We start from the raw sequence: 17,034 nt of genomic DNA, 5'->3' as shown, positions 1-17,034 counted from the left end.
CTCCCTCTTCCAATTATGCTCTTGGTTAAGACACTTGTCCCTACGCATGGTCCTCAGGAAAATGAGAACTTGGGATTAAGAAACTCTCAACCCCTACCCAAGGTCCATCATGGCCAACTACTCTGCACCAGGGAGAGCTTTTCCATTTTGCTTCTCACTCCTGTGTCAGACCCTGAACGCAGTTTGGCAGCTGGGGTATTGATCACTCTAGCCTGCTTGTTATTCAGCTGGTACAGGGCAGAGTCACCACTTCAGCCAAGCAGGTACAAACCTCCCATTTCCCTAAGTTATGTGTTGATCCAGCTGGGACTCCAGCTTACTCAGACAGGTGGGTCTGTAGGAGGAAAATGATTTTAATTGCAAGAGCTGTAGAAACAGCAGAGATGGATTTGAGGTCCCATGACTCTGGGCTGTTTCACGACTGGTTTGAAGCTCACAGCTGCCACTACAGTGACTGTCTGCTGTCCTCTGTACACATCTTCTGCTCTGGCTAATTTGATTACGCTCCCCCTCGGCTTTCCATCAACATCACCCCATGGGAAGTTGGCCCCACCACATTTGCAGAATGAGGTCTAAAGAGAACATGAACAGAAGGCAACGTAACATGCAACAGAAAATGAAACAAAAATGTGTACTTTATTCTTAATACTCTTCACTCATGTAACCATTTATTAATGTTAATTTTGTTTTAAACTACCTTTCTCCCAGTGACAGCTTTAGCACCAGTGAGTTCTCCTCATATCAGCTATTTTGGGACTCATTATAAGCAGAAGGTATAAGAGACTGTAGCTCAAGGGACAGAGCTGCACCTTCTTACTGAAGGTCCAAGTTACTCAGTTGTACTGCAAGACAAACTGTGGCAGAGTTCAATAACGACACAAAGCAAAGATATACTCCATAAAACATTAATATTTTAATGAAAAATCTTAGCTTCATGTTTCTATCCAAAGACACTCAAAACTAGTTTTTTCTCCCCCCTTAATTTTGACCTATAATGGGACCAGTTTGGAGACTTTTTTTTTTTTTGTATTTTGGAACTTTTTTTTTTAAAGATTAAACAACCAGGCTAGCAAAAAGGTACCCAATACATACTTTTCTTATATCAAACAAGCTAGTATTTCAATACAATGTAACTATACAGAATATATACATTACACGTATGATCACAAAGCAAACACTACAGGCTCAGAACAGATTTGAAAAAACATGATATTCACATTGATTACAATAACTCTAAAAATGATTGTAACGTTGAAACGGCACTTAGTTTACAAAAAAAGTCACAAAAATATATATAGCCACCAAGAACTATGGTTCCTGAAAAATACTAATAGCCAGATAGTATATAAAATGTGAAGTGTATTTAAACATCGTATACATTAAAAAACAAAACCAAACCCCAAAACCAATTCTGTTAGGTCAATAAACATGCCAAGTAATCTAGCTGTGGCCAGCATCAACAAGAGAAGCTGTACTGGGGATGAGATGATGACTGGATATACGGCTGGTGACTGGAGACTGGCACAGTTAAGGGGGTTTCACTGTTACAAAAATGCACAAAGAAGCCCAACAATAATTTAATTCACATTTTTTTCCTCCAGCTTCCGCTTTTCCCTCTTCGGGGTTTCACCACAGGGCAGCACCTCGAGTGAAGGCACTGCAGGAACAGAGCAAGGAAGCTGTCCAAGGACTCGGTGTAGCCAGGGTTACAGGTCAGAATATCAAAAGCATGCATCAGCTAAATGAATGGTGAAACAAAATCACTCTTCTGGTGACTTCAGCAACCCTCAGGAAGACTGTAGGTACAGTTGCCACACAGGCTGGCAGCACCAGATTCCACTTTTTTTTTAGTGCAATCAGATTTGTAGCTGAGACCTGTGGGACACGGAGTTACTGCGCTAGCACACACGGAGTGAACAAAAACCCGGAGCAGTAAGTACTGTTGCACTAAAAAAATTCACATTTGTTTCTTTTATGGTACATTTCCTCAACACTCGGAACCCACTCTATTTACCATGTACCTCTGATGTGGCTGAGGTACTGTCTGGCCTTGAACCCTCTTACCTGCCATCACGATGCTATGGGATTTATTATGTCTAGAGTTGGAGATGAGAACCCTCCAAAACTGGATTTCACCTTGTGAGCAAAACTCGAATGTAACCGGCCTGAATGAAAATTAGCTGTTTTCCATATTCTGATGGTGTGGAAGTTGCAATGGATGTAGGAGCAGCAGGTGCTCCTCCATCTGAATTCTCTCATCCCTGCAGGGTGCACAAAGCTCCCGTTGGATTTGCATATAAAATGCTTCCTGGTTTCTCTCAGAGAGAGACCAGCACTCATCTCAGCGCTCCCACACCCTGGGCTGCAGGGTGGAACCAGCAACCAAGAAGCGACTGAAGCCCTCATATAAAAACTTTAAACCCTAGCTTAAAAACAATAAAATTTCATCCCGCAGGGGACATATAGGGATCATAGTCTTATAAAATATACTTGACTGCATTGGCAGCTATTACTTTTTTAAAAAGTTTAAATTCACACCTTTTAGACTCAGAATCCTTGTGAACCCAGAACCTTTTTCAATAACCGAGTCTACTGATCTCTCAGTATGAGAGACTTGACCGTGGTCTCTGCGAGCCTGACAACTGAACTCCAGCTGTGGGAAACACCACTTGTGGCTGACTCTGCTTTGAGCATGAGGGCTGAACCAGATCAACCTTGACTCTTGTCAAGCAGAAATAGAAATGCATACTAAAAAATGGATTGGGGGGGCAGGGAGAAGAAATGAGAAAATGCATTCCAGAATTCAAAACCCTCTACTAATGTACTGAAAGAAATTTTTGTTTTAGGTTTAATCCCAAGTGTAGTTTAAGGCAAGTTTTTTCTATTTATCTCTCTTGCTTTATTTGGAATCCAAGCACATTAACAACATAAATTGTTTTAAGATGCCTGTGTTTTTACATTTCTCTTGTGAAGAACACCAGCATTTCAAAGAACTGAACATTTCCAACAAGTTGGAGAGGAGAAATAAAATGGTATTTGCATTTAAACTATATTAATTTCTATGGAGAAAAGAGATATTAACGAGAAACAATTACAGACAGGAAAATTAACAAGTAAACTCAACCCTAGACCAACCAACCAACCAAAATCCTCCAAGAACTCTACTGTTCCTCCAGTTGAACCAGATTGAAAAGTGAGAACTAAATTAAGATGTTACCCAGAGATCAGGAGGTTGAAAAGATAATGTGTAACGCACAATGCAATGAATAATGAACCCCAGGCCTTGTCTTGTACCTTGGTGTTAATGATCTTTACTTCTTTTCAAGGAAGAACAGATCAGAGCTATAAAGTCTTTGTAACTTTCCCCCTTCTCTTTGGTATTCTGAAAGCAATTTGCCTTCCGACTCAAAATTTTAAGTCTTAAAAATCCAATATCCAGATATGTCTATTGAGTATTTGCACCTTCTCACAGATGAACTCTTTAGGAAAATACTTAAGGGATGACAATGATCAGATTCTAATGATCAAATTATGTCCACCACCCTATACCTGACCACCTTTGATTATTACATCTCTGCAGTCAGGAAACGTGGTTGTGGGTGAAGCACTTTTCAGAACACGAATCACAAAGGACTCTCATTTACCTGCATAACACGTCAGGAAAAAAGAAAATGCTGTCTTTGAGTTCAGTGTTGTAGCCCTCTAATTCAGGATAAAGCTCAGCAAAAGGCATTGTCTTGTCTCACTGGCTTCTCAGTTGGAGAAATCAGAAGTGGAAGAGAAATGGTCTTTAAATTCAGCTCATCAACAGGCACTGGGCTATTTCACAGTACAGCAGCCCAGAAAAAGCATTTCTCCTTCAAGCCCTTTTAAGAAGCCTCACAAAGGTAGATATACAAGACTGAATTGCAGCACAGAACTTTGCAGCATGTTTCTAAAACACCCTTTGGATCTGGTGGAGAAACCTCATTCCAGCAACTTGGAAAGTACTTAAATCCCAACTGTTTTCACTCTATTTAACTAAAATATGTGGGTTTTACCTAAAAAAAGAAAAGTTGCTTAAGTCACTGAAACACTTTAAACTCTTTCCAAAGGTCAATAAACTCTTTTCCTTACAAAAGTTGGCTATTAATAGAAAGAACTCAGAGCCAGGGAGTATCAGGGCTGCCTAGGCTGACTGAATACAAATTGATGTGCAATATAATACGACTTTTGTGTCTTCTGTTTCTTCAGGAGCAACCTTTCTCTATTGGTTTCATTTCCCCCTCATGTTTGCATAAAACAAATCTGATCAGAAAACAACAAATTTACAAAAAACAAGACTCAAAACTAAGGGAATATATCATGCCTTTGGAATACTGAGATCAAGCAATACCTACTCACTCAGCACATCATCTGTAGGCCATGGGCATTTGGCACCAAACACTGAGTTAACTTCAGAAGCTGTAAGAAAAATCACAAATCTCCTAATATACTTCCTAATTTAGGTTTGTGTTAGTTTAAAAGCAGTCTAGTTTTTTAGTGGGCAGGAGAAGCTGCTCGAAGCTTCTACTGTGCCTGGCACAGAGCCAGCAGTGGCAGGCTCTGACGATGGGCAGGTTGCTAGCTCCATCAGAGCAGTTGGAAACGCCTCTGTGCTGACATATTTAAGAAAGAAAAAAGTGTGGGAAACTCTTTCATCCTCCCCACCAAGGGAGCTGCCAGGGCCCCTCCTGGTGCAGCGGCCAGGCCCTTTCCTGGCGTGGCAGCCGGGGCTGTGCCACCCATGCCGGTGCCGTGAGCGCCCACGCGGCTGAGGCGGTTTGGAGCCGGCGGCCGGTGTGGCTCGTGCGGTGCTGGCAGGGACCACGTGGCCAGTGGCGAGGGGCATGGCGAGCAGCTCCGCAGTGCAGAGCCCGGACAGCATCACCCTCTCGGTGTTGTAGAACTCTATAAAAACTTTTCAGCTGATAGAACTTGAGAACAAATGAACCTACGGACACCAAGCCTCTCCCGAGTCAGAGAAAAGACACATGAAGAGACCCAACATGGCAGCACCGAGGTCGGTGAAAAGAGGGAGGGGGAAGAAGTGCTTTGAGCGTTGGAGCTGAGATTCCTCTGCAAGCCGTGGTGAGGACTATGGTACAACAAATTGTTTCCCTGTAATTCATAAAGTGCATGGGGGGATGCAGAGATCCACTCGCAGCCCGTGAGGAAAAGTGCCCACACTTGAGCGAGTGGATGCTGGAAAGCTGTAACCTAGTGAGGAACTCGAACAGAGAGGGAAGACCATTGCTTCCAGAGATAAAGAGAACCATTGCTTCCAAACTAGAATAGCTTATCCTTAAAAGACTAAACCCCATGAACTAAAATGACGTACTTTCTTCCCAGCCCCTCCTTCTTTCCCACCGACTGCACAAGGAGACAAAACATGGGGTTTTTGGTCAGTCTTTCATTTCCTAGAAATCTTTCTTCAGTACTTAGGGAAAAGAGTTTCTTTCTTCTGCTGTGCCGTGGGATCCTTACCATGGGAGATAGTTCTCCGCGAATTTTCTAGCGTGGTCTTAATTTTCACAAATACCAGCCCCACCTGACCTGCTGTAATGCAAGTCCCTCCCATGAACATAATCTGGCCATGGTTTAAGAATTTCAGTTTAGGAAAACCTTCATTTTCCTTTGTGGTTCCCCATCTACAGACAGATGCAGTCAGCAGGTATTTGTCAGGCTTGCATGGCTATACACTTTTCCATCATTCCCAATTCCTGGTGCACCTTTAGACTTTCCATGTCTAACCTTAGCTGGGCAGATCTGTTTAGGCTATTTGATCAAGCAGTTTCTAAAAGGACTGGAATAGAAGAAGTAGGAATACCTGGCATTCATCTGGGATGGACAGGGATCATGTGTTTTGAAGAAGTGACTGTTCCTTTCAAAACCACTCACCATTTCCAAGCACGCGGGCACAGTAAGCGCTTTGAAAAACAGCAGGCACATATAAGAAGTGTCACTTCTTTATGCAGAAGATTAAAGTATCCACTGAAAACTAGTCACAACTGTTCAATCATGATCTCTAATGCATCCTTTTGTTTATCATTGAAAAAGGTTTCCTCTGATTTCTTTCCCTTAACCAGAGGGCCTGCAGAAGCAAGAGAAACTTAATGAGCTGCTCTAACTGTGGAAGAAGGAATAAAGTGATCTGAATCAGTTGTTCTTCTTTAGAAGTATATCACAGCTTCCATGATGTTCTGACACGATCTTTTTTTGTGCAATCAGTCTTAAATATTTTCACAGAAGTGATCATTCAGTCATGAAAAATAATGTAACATCTGTCGCAGTTTTCAGTTTAAAGCGTAGCTTACAAAGTAATAAGGGGAAAATATCCCCACTTTTTGTTTACAAAAATTAAATTAAAATGTACAGGACCAAACACAGGCACTTCCCAAAGAACAAAAATTAAACCAAACCATGAATTATTCGATAGTAATAGATGACAGCTCCGGTTTCGGAGGGTCACCCGCGGCTCCCTCAGCAGTGGCGTTAGTCTTTGGCTGCTCTGGCACATCTTCTTCCTTCTCTGCCAACCCACCCAGAGACCCCAAGGGGAAAGTGCTTTCACAATTCTGAGTTGACGACACCTGTGAAATGACAGGCATTTGGACAGAAGAGTTGTTTTCAAAGCCATGCTCCCCTAGCTCATACTGCCCGAGGGTCTCCTCTTGTTCCTGGTTTAAGTAGTCCGGTACTAGGAAGTCACTAGAAGAGGGGTAAAGGACAGAAGAGAAATGTCATTTCTCACACCATGGTATCAGCTACATCACATAAACTACACACGGCATTGCACAGAGAACAAAGGTACTCATTTCACATTGCCCAAGACTGTGGCAGTGACACACTCCACTAAGCACCATAACCTGGTTCTCATTTCCACGCAGAGAATTTATTCAATGGCATCTATTTCACATCTGTATTTCCTACACAGCAACTTCTTATTATTAGATTGTATCACCTTGATGAGAATGAAAGTTAATGTCTGGAACACATTTGGCACTGAAAACCTCATTGTAAAAAAGGGAGCACTCAAGCTTTAAAAATAGAGACAAAAAATGAGTTTAGCACTGGCAAAATGTGGCCCTTCCCATGTCTGAGGTACAATATCCCCCAGAGCAGCAGCAGGACTTCCTTTTAATCCTTTCTGGACAACCCTTCTGCTATGTACTCCTAACAGCTGAGGGCTGAGTGGATCCAAAGAAAACCTATCAAATGCTCCAGTTGTATTTTCAGAGCATGAGGACATAATGAAAATAAATTTCTTTGCAAGTTTTCAGCACCAGACATGAAGTTTGTACTTGAGACAAGTATATACATCTATCACATATATGCACTTTTGTATGCTTTGGTTCCACCTGGCAATGTGTCAGTTAAAAGAAATCCTTAAATGACAGCAGCATTCACTGCTCCAACCCAAACTCACAGTCAGCTCTGCTAAACCTCGTGTTTGTCAAATCAGACTGAAGGAATTGTGAGATATGCCAAGTCTTTTGTGCCCTGATAAAAAATGTCCAAGTGGCCCTTACTATTTCCAAACCTATTAGTCTAATCACTTAGTAATGTTATCTAGAAAAGGAAAAAGGAGAAGGTTTGGAGTCATGCAATCTTTCCACAGTGTTAAGCAAGCACTTAAAAGGAAGTCTGTGCCCTATGAAAGTGAACAGGCTACGTACAAGATTTTGAATAGCAAATCAATATCAAATCACAGATACTGTAGTATAGAACACTATGGCTTCCCACCATTAGCTTGGCCATAGATACTACTGAAAAGAGAAATTAAGTAACCCAGAACCAGCCTCTGCATATCACTGAATTCTTCAGTGGCTTCCTATATAGCTCCCGTGCTGTAAGACAGATCAGATACAACAGAGAGTGGAGCAGGAATCAATCTGACTGGAATTAGCTGGCAGCCTGATGAGAGGCACAGCAGGCTGCCCTGAAAGCAGGAAATGATGATCTAAGAAAAAAAAAAAAAAAGAAGAAAAAAAGGCAAAAAAAAAAAAAAGCAAGTTTCCCTGTTAGGTTTTTGCTGTGCACCTCACCTGCTCTGGAAGTAGTTTGCTAGCTCTGACGCTTCATGGTTCAAGCTCCTCAGGTGAACGATTAAATTTCCAGAGTTGGTGAACATGGCGCCACATGTTTTGCACTCGTAAATCCGAGGCTTGCGGATAATGTGCCGGGAAACGCGCATGTGGTGTTTATATTCCCCGAAGGAAGTGAAAGTGGCACTACATATCTGGCACCGGAAACAGCGTTTACCTTCGTGCTTCAGGCGATGCATCTTGAGCGAGTAAGCTCGGGTGAACTTTTTCCCACAGCGGTCACACTGAAATGGTTTAATGCCTGTGGAAGAGAGAGCGCAAACACGTTCACCTTTTGTAACCACGAGCCACGGGCAAAATCCTCCCCGAGTGCTACAGCACAGGGACAGCAGCTGTAGCTGGTCACAGCAAAGCCCTGTTTGAGGAAGAGATTCTCTGGTTAACTTTAAAACAATTAAAGCGGAGCTGCACTCCCTCAGTAACAACCTCCAGCAAATCTCATCGCTGTGACCTGTCCCGAGGCTCCTTCCCCACGGTTTGAACTGAACACAAGCCCCCATGGATTAAAGCATGGTTAAGATCCCGAGGCACAGGCAACAAGGACCTGATGCTGCAGTCATCTCCAATGCCTTTGAACTCCTTTGATCTCGGGAGATTCTTGTGCCAGACTGGTTCCCAACAATGCAATTATCAGCCTACCCTTAATTGCAATGTTTTTTTCTGGCTGCCTTTGGCCTCAGAGAAGTGTTCTGGCAGGGGGACTGTGTGCACACGGATGCCCCTGTAATGCAGCAGGAATGGTGATAAAAGGGAGCAGTGGGAGCCTTTATATTGCGTGGGAACCTTGCTACATGTCGTGGTTTGACACTGGCCCGATGCCAGGCACCCACGAGAGTCACTTGCTCATCCTCCCCTGCCACAGCTGGGCAGAGGAGAGAAGGAAAAAAATTAACGCAGGCTTCATTAATTGAGATAAGAACCAGGAGAAACACTCCAAGGGCAAAACAGGCTTAACTTAAAGTTACAAAGTGAATTTATTGCTAACAGAATCAGAGGAGGACAATGAGAAATAAAATAAGCCCTAAAAACACCTTTTCCCCCCAGCCCCTCCCTCCTTCCCAGAGACAGCACAGGGCATGGGGGTTTGGTCAGTCCATCATCATGATTTTCTTCTACTGCTCCAGGAGCGGAGTCCTTCCCCTGTGAGGCCATGGGGTCCCTCCCACGGGAGACAGTTCTCCACGAACCTCTCCGACGTGGGCCCACTCTCAGGAGCGCAGCCACACCACCCCTGCTGCAGCCTGAGCCCCTCCCACGGGCACACAGCCCCCCAAAACTGCTGCACTGTGGCTCTCTCTTCCACGGGGTGCAGTGCTCCAAGGCCAGGCTGCTCCAGCCTGGGAGCAGGGGCCCTCTCCATGGGTCTCCCACTGGATCACAGCCTCCTGCAGGCATCCACCCGCTCTGGCACGGGCACTTCCCCCAGGGGCTGCGGGTGGATCTCTCATCCCCCGTGGATCCCCAGGGGCTGCGGGTGGATCTCTGCATCCCCCGTGGATCCCCAGGGGCTGCGGGTGGATCTCTGCATCCCCCGTGGATCCCCAGGGGCTGCGGGTGGATCTCTGCATCCCCCGTGGATCCCCAGGGGCTGCGGGTGGATCTCTCATCCCCCGTGGATCCCCAAGGGCTGCAGGTGGATCTCTCATCCCCCGTGGATCCCCAGGGGCTGCGGGTGGATCTCTGCATCCCCCGTGGATCCCCAGGGGCTGCGGGTGGATCTCTGCATCCCCCGTGGATCCCCAGGGGCTGCGGGTGGATCTCTGCATCCCCCGTGGATCCCCAGGGGCTGCAGGGGCACAGCTGCTCCCCCATGGTCTCACCACGGCCTGCAGAGGAATCTCGGCTCTGGCTCCTGGAGCACCTCCTCCCCCTCCTTCTCCACTGCCCTTGGTGTCTCCCTGTTGTTTTCCCTCACATGTTCTGACCTCCTCCCCTTTGACTAGAAGCAAAACCTTGTGACTTTGTTTTGAATTTCTTCTTAAACACGTCGTCACAGAGACATTACCAGCCTCTTTCATTGGCCCAGGTTTGGCCAGCAGCATGTCCATCTTCAGAGCCATCAGAGATTGGGTCTGTTGGACATGGTGGAAACTTCCAAGAGGTTCTCAAAGGGCCACCTCTGTGCCCCCCCACTACCAAAAACCAGGCCAAGCAAAACCAATACACGATACAAGAATTTTTGGCAACTTTGCATGACAGACAGCTCTCTCAGACAGTTTAGCTTCATGCCTCTCATTTTTTTCTTGTATTAATTCAGAAATTCAGTTCCTAGCTCATTTTTCATTTCTTACCCAAAACCATATGAGCTCTGTAACATGTTGCAGTGGCTGAGTGTGTAATGACACCAACAGAACTATTACAACATAAAAGTCTGAGTCACCAAAACCTTCTGATTTAATAAAAAGTCTGAACTCCAGGAAGTGGGAAAATCCAAACATGAGGCTAAGAATCTGGAATATAGAGCTCTATTCATAATAGGGCTGTCAAGGAATAGAAAAGATTTTTTCAAAAGGCTGAATGTGCATCAGCCCTGGCTGTTAATTCCCCCAGTCTTTCACTCTGCTTTCCTTACTTTCAAAGCAGGAGGTGAACTTTTAATTGAGGGCTTTTAGACAGAGAAAGCTGTAGTTAAGGTTACACTGAAATGCCCTGTTAAGCATTTGAAAACAAGTTAATAAACTGGAATATGGTCTGGTGGAGCTCAAACTTTTCATGCTTTCCTACTGCCCAAGGGCATCTATTTCCTCTGGTAGTTTGAGGGAAATGTCTTTAGCCATTTTGCTCACGTGAAAACACTTTCAACATTTACAAGCTTTGAGAGGTTTTTTTTGCGTGGTAATTATTCTAAACCAGCTATTCAAATCTCTCCCAACTTTACCGAGGGGTTGCCAGCTGACAGGTTGGCCAGGGATGCTTTGCTGTCAGATTTTAACAACGGGCTTGGGCTCATTTCACACCTGATATGCCCACAGAATTTGCTTTTTAAAGTATTAAACACGTATTTTTATTTTGTTTGAAAGGATTCGACAAATAATTGCTGACAGTGAAAAAAATAGACCTTGTCAGTTGTGGCTGCTCTGTCCCAGAATGGTACAGCCTCTGTGTGCAGGTAAGAGTCAGACTCAAACCAGGAGATGCTAAAACACGAGGCTTAGTGCCCAAGTGCAATAACCCTTCAATATTCCCTTTATTCCCTCAAATGTCAATGCTATTGCCAGATAATGCTGACAAGTCTTGAAAAAACCAATAGCAAAGACATTAGGGAGTTCATGCTTGGTTAGAAATCAAAATTAATTTGGGGATCAAGGCCCAGAGGAGGCGTTCACACAAACCTCTGGCTGCTTGTGCTATCTGCAGGAGCAAAATTGATTATCAAACCAACTCAGTTGTCCTGCAATCCCTCCAAAAATTCTGAGATCCAAAGGCATACAACATTCTTCAGTGCAAGGACACAGACAGATAATACTTTCTTATGGTTGCAAGTCTCCTCTAAAACACAGCAGAGAATTACAACATGGCAGAGGAAGAATTTCAATCTACTTCTTTAGTGCCATAAAAGGGCCAAGTATACTTTATTTCATCTCAGATCTTTTTCAGGAAAATGACTTATCCTGATGAGTTCCAGGCAATCAGGTTTTTTCAGTCCATACAAATGCTAATCATCCATGAGCATAAACTATCAGTCAGACTCCAGGGAGCAAAACAAGCATTCAGTGAGAAAAACCTCTACCCAGTCTTTCTAAATCAGCTCTCAAACACTTGGCAGGTGAGTAAAAAACCTGCATTATTCCAGTTGCTGCACAGCGAGGCTGTGGATCAGGAATTCTGGGGAGCAGTGGTGTTTCTTACCTGAGTGGATAAGCATGTGTTGTTTTAGGTTCTGAATGCGAGTGAAGCGGACCCCGCACGTGGGACACTGAAAGGGTCTGTCGGGACCGTTTGGGCTGGGCCTCTCTGTGCTGCTGGTGGAAGGAGCAATGTAGAGTTGGTAGGGATACTGAGCGTTCTCCAGACTACAAAGAAAAAAGGCACTGTTTTACAAACAAGCCAGAGAAATGACTGAAGAAGCCTTGTCCGTGAAAATCTGACCCTTGAGCACTTTTGTGAAAGAAGAAGAAAGAGAGTGGCACGTCACAATTCTGCTGGAATCTCCATTTATTCTGGAAATCTCTGGGTCTGTAGCGACATGTCTGATCTGCACCTGAAGTCTTACAGTCACTGACTCTGCCTATCTGAACAAACCCAGGGAATAAGCTTGGATTCCTGTTTCTTTGGGCAACAGGCCTCAGCACAACTGCAAACTGAACATTATTTTCCAGGCGTGGGCATTTTCTCCAGCATATCGATGACTTGCAATCACTAAACAGTCCCTGAGCAAGAGTTTAAAGAGCTGAGCAAATGAAAAGCAAAGGAGTATTTTGCAGCTTCAGTGATATTTACAAATGAAATTAAAGCAAATTAATTTTTCATCTCAATCCAAGCTCCCTGAACAAATACTAGTATCTATAACTGCATATTTCTAAGTTTAAAATATTAATCTAATGAATCAATACTTGCTCTTTTTCTGATCTAAAGAACTCCATGAGCACAGCTCCAGCACTATGTTTAAAAAACAGCACACAGACTGCAATAAGGAACAATTTAACTTTCAAAGTAATTTATTTAAAACTGACTAATTGCTCCTTCACAGCCTCTGGCTGCAAACTGTTTAAGGGAACTACAGCGCTCTAATCCAAGTCCTCAGGCAAGGATCTGGCTAAAGGGCACAGTGAAATAAGAACAAATCTTCTGGTACAAACATGGGAACAACAGGATTTGTACCTACCTGGGGTTTCCCTTCCCTGAGCATTAAGATCTATAGTTTTTGGTGAAATAGTCACTTCAGCTTGCTCACAGCCCGCTGAAAGATCACACATCACTGGCAGCAGGGAACTGCTCTGACCCTGACTATTCATTCCATGGCCAGCACATTGCAACTTTAGCTCTACCAAATTGTAATGCCTGAAATGTCCTGAGAAAAGATACAATGATGCCTCCTCACAGTCAGAAAGTTTTCCTAACTGAGGAAATCCTTCGGCTGCTCTGCTTCCACAAGCCCAGAGGGCTGGCTTCAGGGTTATGCTGGATTTGGGGACTTTGCACAAATACATCTTCTTAGACATCGTACAAAAATCCACAGAGCAGATCAGCACAGGAGGGCAAGAACTAGGATCATCTCTTTAAAATCAACACTTACACTGTTTTTACTCCAGGAAAGGATGTCACTACAACTTTGAAGACAAGGGGTATCTGAATTCTGAGTGCAGAATTCTCAGCAGCAAAAGTTCCAGTTGTAAAATTTATCAGGAGAGAGAGCACAAGGTATCTCTTGATACACACAAGATTAAAGAGTTTCCTGTAGGAGTTGAGTATCACTCAGTCTGTAAAACCCATAAGGATTTCTGATCTCACATGGCATGGAGGTAAATATTCTTTCCTTCTCTGCATGGAAGAGATCTTTCAGTGGGAATTTTCAGTGTGTTTAAAGAATTTTTTGTTTTGAGTTTTCTATGCAGTTTGTGCTGAAGCTCTGCAGCTTTATAGGAAATTTCTGAAATAATCCACTGCTGAAAATATGTGTGCCACTTGACTTCAGAATTATAGGTGTAAAAGCCTGGATTAGTTCTACTGCAACATGTGCTCCTACTATTAATTCAACCCTTAAGTGCTGGGTGTTATTTTTATACTCAGGTTTGTCAGCAGATAGGTAAAATCTTCCATGTCATCCAAAAAGTCTTATCTAAGCAGTTATTTTCCCTTTTTAATCCTACAGTGGGACAGATTTTAGATGGAAATGACGGGAAAGGTTTTATGAGCTATGAAACGCAGCTCTTGGTTATTAGCTCTATAGGGAGCTTCTCTTGACACAGTTTCTGGAATAACTTCCAAAGGTTCACACTTCTTCCTCAAACCCACTTGTCTTACAAACCCCTGCAAAAACCAGTTTGGAAAATTGTGCTTAGAGAGGGAATAACTAAGAACTAGAAGTCCAAGCAGTTGTGTGCACCCCTGTATGCCATGTGGGGGTACCTCACTTGGCTCTAACAGAACTACAAGGTCTCTTTGACCAAACAGACACGGTTTAGTTTGGTTTTTTCTGCCAGCCTTCCCTTTTAAGGGATTCCCTTAAAACATCACTCAGCTCAGCTTGGCAAAAGCCTGCTAAATATTTACAGCAAGTGCCACACAGCCTCTTGGTAAGAAGCTACAGGCAGAAAGTTTGGGAGAAGAGATTTAAAGCTGCTCTGCCTGTTCTGTGGCTTGCAGTAGCGAGGTCTGGTGAAGTCAGGGCTAGGTCCTTGTTTTCAGTTTGCTGCTTTTGGGGCTGGGTATCACCTTCAGCATGCATGCTTCACATAGAGGTTTAATTAAAATTTATTAATAAGGAGCGATGATGAAGACACAGCAAAAACATGACTATCTTCACCAGTGCTGCCTGGAAATAGGAAATAAAAAGCAACGAGTAAGCAGAGTCTGACTTTCATCACCTACATTCCTCTAAAGCATCTGCCCCTCCAGGCACTGATTGTACTTTGATCAACAGAGAGAGCTAGATGTAGGAACAACTAAACATTGTGGGATTAAGGCTGGGGAGGTTAATTACAGCACAGCACTTGCTGCAGAACACTTTGCACACCAGGTTGGTACATACCGATCATCATCGTCTGCATGAGCGTTAGTGCCAGAGGTGCTTTGGAGTGTGGGCAATCCCTCTGTAACCCCCTCATCTATTGAGCCTAGGCAAAGAAAAAAAGGGCAATTTAATGCAAATAACTGTTCCAAAAGGGTTGGGGGGCAGGTAAATACACATTAAGCTTGCTTTCCCAAATCTCTGATAGATGCTGCTTCCTGGGTGATAATAAAAGTGCCTTGGGAAAGTAATTTAGAACTCCCAGAAGCAACTTGTTCCAAATCAGCTTCTCTCTGCACAGATTATCCAGTAAATTGACAACTCAATAAAGGGCACATATTTGGTACACCTAGAAAATGGAAATGTTAAATACAGTCAGTTTTCAAAAGACATCCAGTAGCAGTGTAAAGCAGAAATGTTACATTCACCTAAAGGGACTATTTTGTCAATTTTTCAAGACTTCCTGAGCAATCAGGAGTTCAAACCTGCTACACTAAATGGCTTCTGTGTTCCAAATCTTCCATAAATATATTAATTGATAATGTCTTCATTTATCAATAAGCAGCTGAGACAGGAAGAGCCCTCTGGGAAATGAGAAATGCAACACAAAAGAGAGCAAATACCTCTTAGAGAAATGTATAAACAAAACCACTCCAGAGCTCCGCTCAGTGCACCAGCATTGGGGCAAATGTAGTTCAAGGGGCTTGGGGAACAGAATGCAATGGAAATGCAGCACTAAAACAAACCCACACCTTAATTCACTGATGTGGCTGTTGCCACACCTCTCATCACCTCTGGGAGTTTGGTCAAGCCTCTGATCTCCCCCTCTGAATACAAGGACAGATGGGGAAGGAGATTTCTCTCCCTACCCCTCGAGGACAAGGAAAGCACAGGACAGTGCTACGAGCTGCTCTTGCTGCTGTGGTAAAATAATTCTGCTTTCTAAGAGTGGGGTACGTGAGCAATCTGAATTAGGGAACCCTAAAGCTCACCAGGAAAATCAAGTAGCATTAGGTGTACACTGGCAAGTGTGAGACAAAAGAGAAAACGAAAGAGAAGGAACAAAGATGTGAAAAGTAAAGCAGAAAATGCGCATATTCTGTCAAAAAGAATGAGAGATCTGAAGTGAAAGATTCTTGTCTTAATGTGATGCCATGTTATGGGGCCAGTGACGAGGAAAATTGCATCTCTGGCAGCTTCACAATTAGTAAAAGCAAAACCTTTGGTTTTGTTAAGAGGTGACAAACTATGCTTGGGAAATTCATCAACTAAGCAATCTATAAAGTTACAAAAGTTGATCCCATTTTGATTTATCCTTCTTTCTCATGAAATATTTAAATGAAAGTCTACTGAAAAACAAGCCTAACTGCTCTTAGGTTTAATTTCATGCCTTCACCTCTGAAATGCCAGAACTGCCAATGAATTATGAGAGTATCTTCTCAGACACAGCTGGTTTTGTACCCATAATGACTTATTTATCAAGTTCCTGCTCCATGTCTCCTTCTGTATTATAAAGTGCTTCCAAATATAATAAATTGCAAATGAACAATTCTTAAATTTCCCAAAGAGTGAATAAGAGCTTTCTGCATATCAGAGAGAGAGGCAAGAATGCTTTTGTAAGTGCACTATAAAACACTGAGATAAATATATGCAATTATATGAGGAAACTATGTTCAGGGAAGAAAAATCTGTACTTTACCAGATCTTGCTGCCTCCATTTACTGTTCTTACATTACTGCATAAAGTAATGCATCTTTGGGAGGTAAAAAGTGCTCTCTAGCTACAAAGTGTGCTGTATCAAAACTGTGCTAAAAAGCAAGAACACTGTTTCCCTTTATAGCAAAACATGAATAAAACCCCTTCTGAGGATGGTTATTATGCCAAGACCACTAAATATTAATTCAAACATATTCAAAGACAAAGAGCAGATTTGTATTTTAAAGATTTTGCCCTGGCATATTTTTCTTCTCTCTGCAGCTGTTTTAAGGCAGAACATGCTGTACTAAATGCAATGACAGATATTTAAGTTTAAAAATTATAATTGCTAAAGCCTGAGATTCTCTACCCCATGCACACAAAACTACTCATCTGTAGCCTGGAGTTTACACCTAGTTTGTTCTTTAAGCTGCCTTGGTGTGATATTTATTTATATATTTATGATATATATCACTTGATACGCTATTTTTAACTTTCCCTAATCATTATTGCTACTTGTTCTATTTTGTCTCTGATGATATA

General features: G+C 43.0%; 1 protein-coding gene across 2 annotated transcripts in view; it reads right to left on the bottom strand.

The window, feature by feature from the left end:
- Positions 1 to 889: 889 nt before the first annotated feature.
- Positions 890 to 17,034, bottom strand: part of ZBTB44 (zinc finger and BTB domain containing 44) — a 36,457-nt gene continuing 20,312 nt past the window's right edge. Inside the window, exons 3-6 of one of the 2 annotated variants that reach the window (XM_039564850.1) lie at positions 14,818 to 14,902; positions 11,976 to 12,139; positions 8,067 to 8,367; positions 890 to 6,729 (exon numbers count right to left, since the gene is read on the bottom strand). In XM_039564850.1, coding sequence (XP_039420784.1) covers positions 6,447 to 6,729; positions 8,067 to 8,367; positions 11,976 to 12,139; positions 14,818 to 14,902 — 833 coding nt within the window. In that variant the 3' untranslated portion in view covers positions 890 to 6,446. The remainder of the gene's footprint in view (positions 6,730 to 8,066; positions 8,368 to 11,975; positions 12,140 to 14,817; positions 14,903 to 17,034) is intronic. The other variant, XM_039564851.1, reaches the window with a different exon arrangement.

This window comes from Corvus cornix, chromosome 24 (genome assembly GCF_000738735.6).
Source record: "Corvus cornix cornix isolate S_Up_H32 chromosome 24, ASM73873v5, whole genome shotgun sequence".
Taxonomy (NCBI): Eukaryota; Metazoa; Chordata; class Aves; order Passeriformes; family Corvidae; genus Corvus; species Corvus cornix.
The sequence above is the reverse complement of the archived record's forward strand: the minus strand, read 5'-3'. Positions and strand labels throughout refer to the sequence as shown.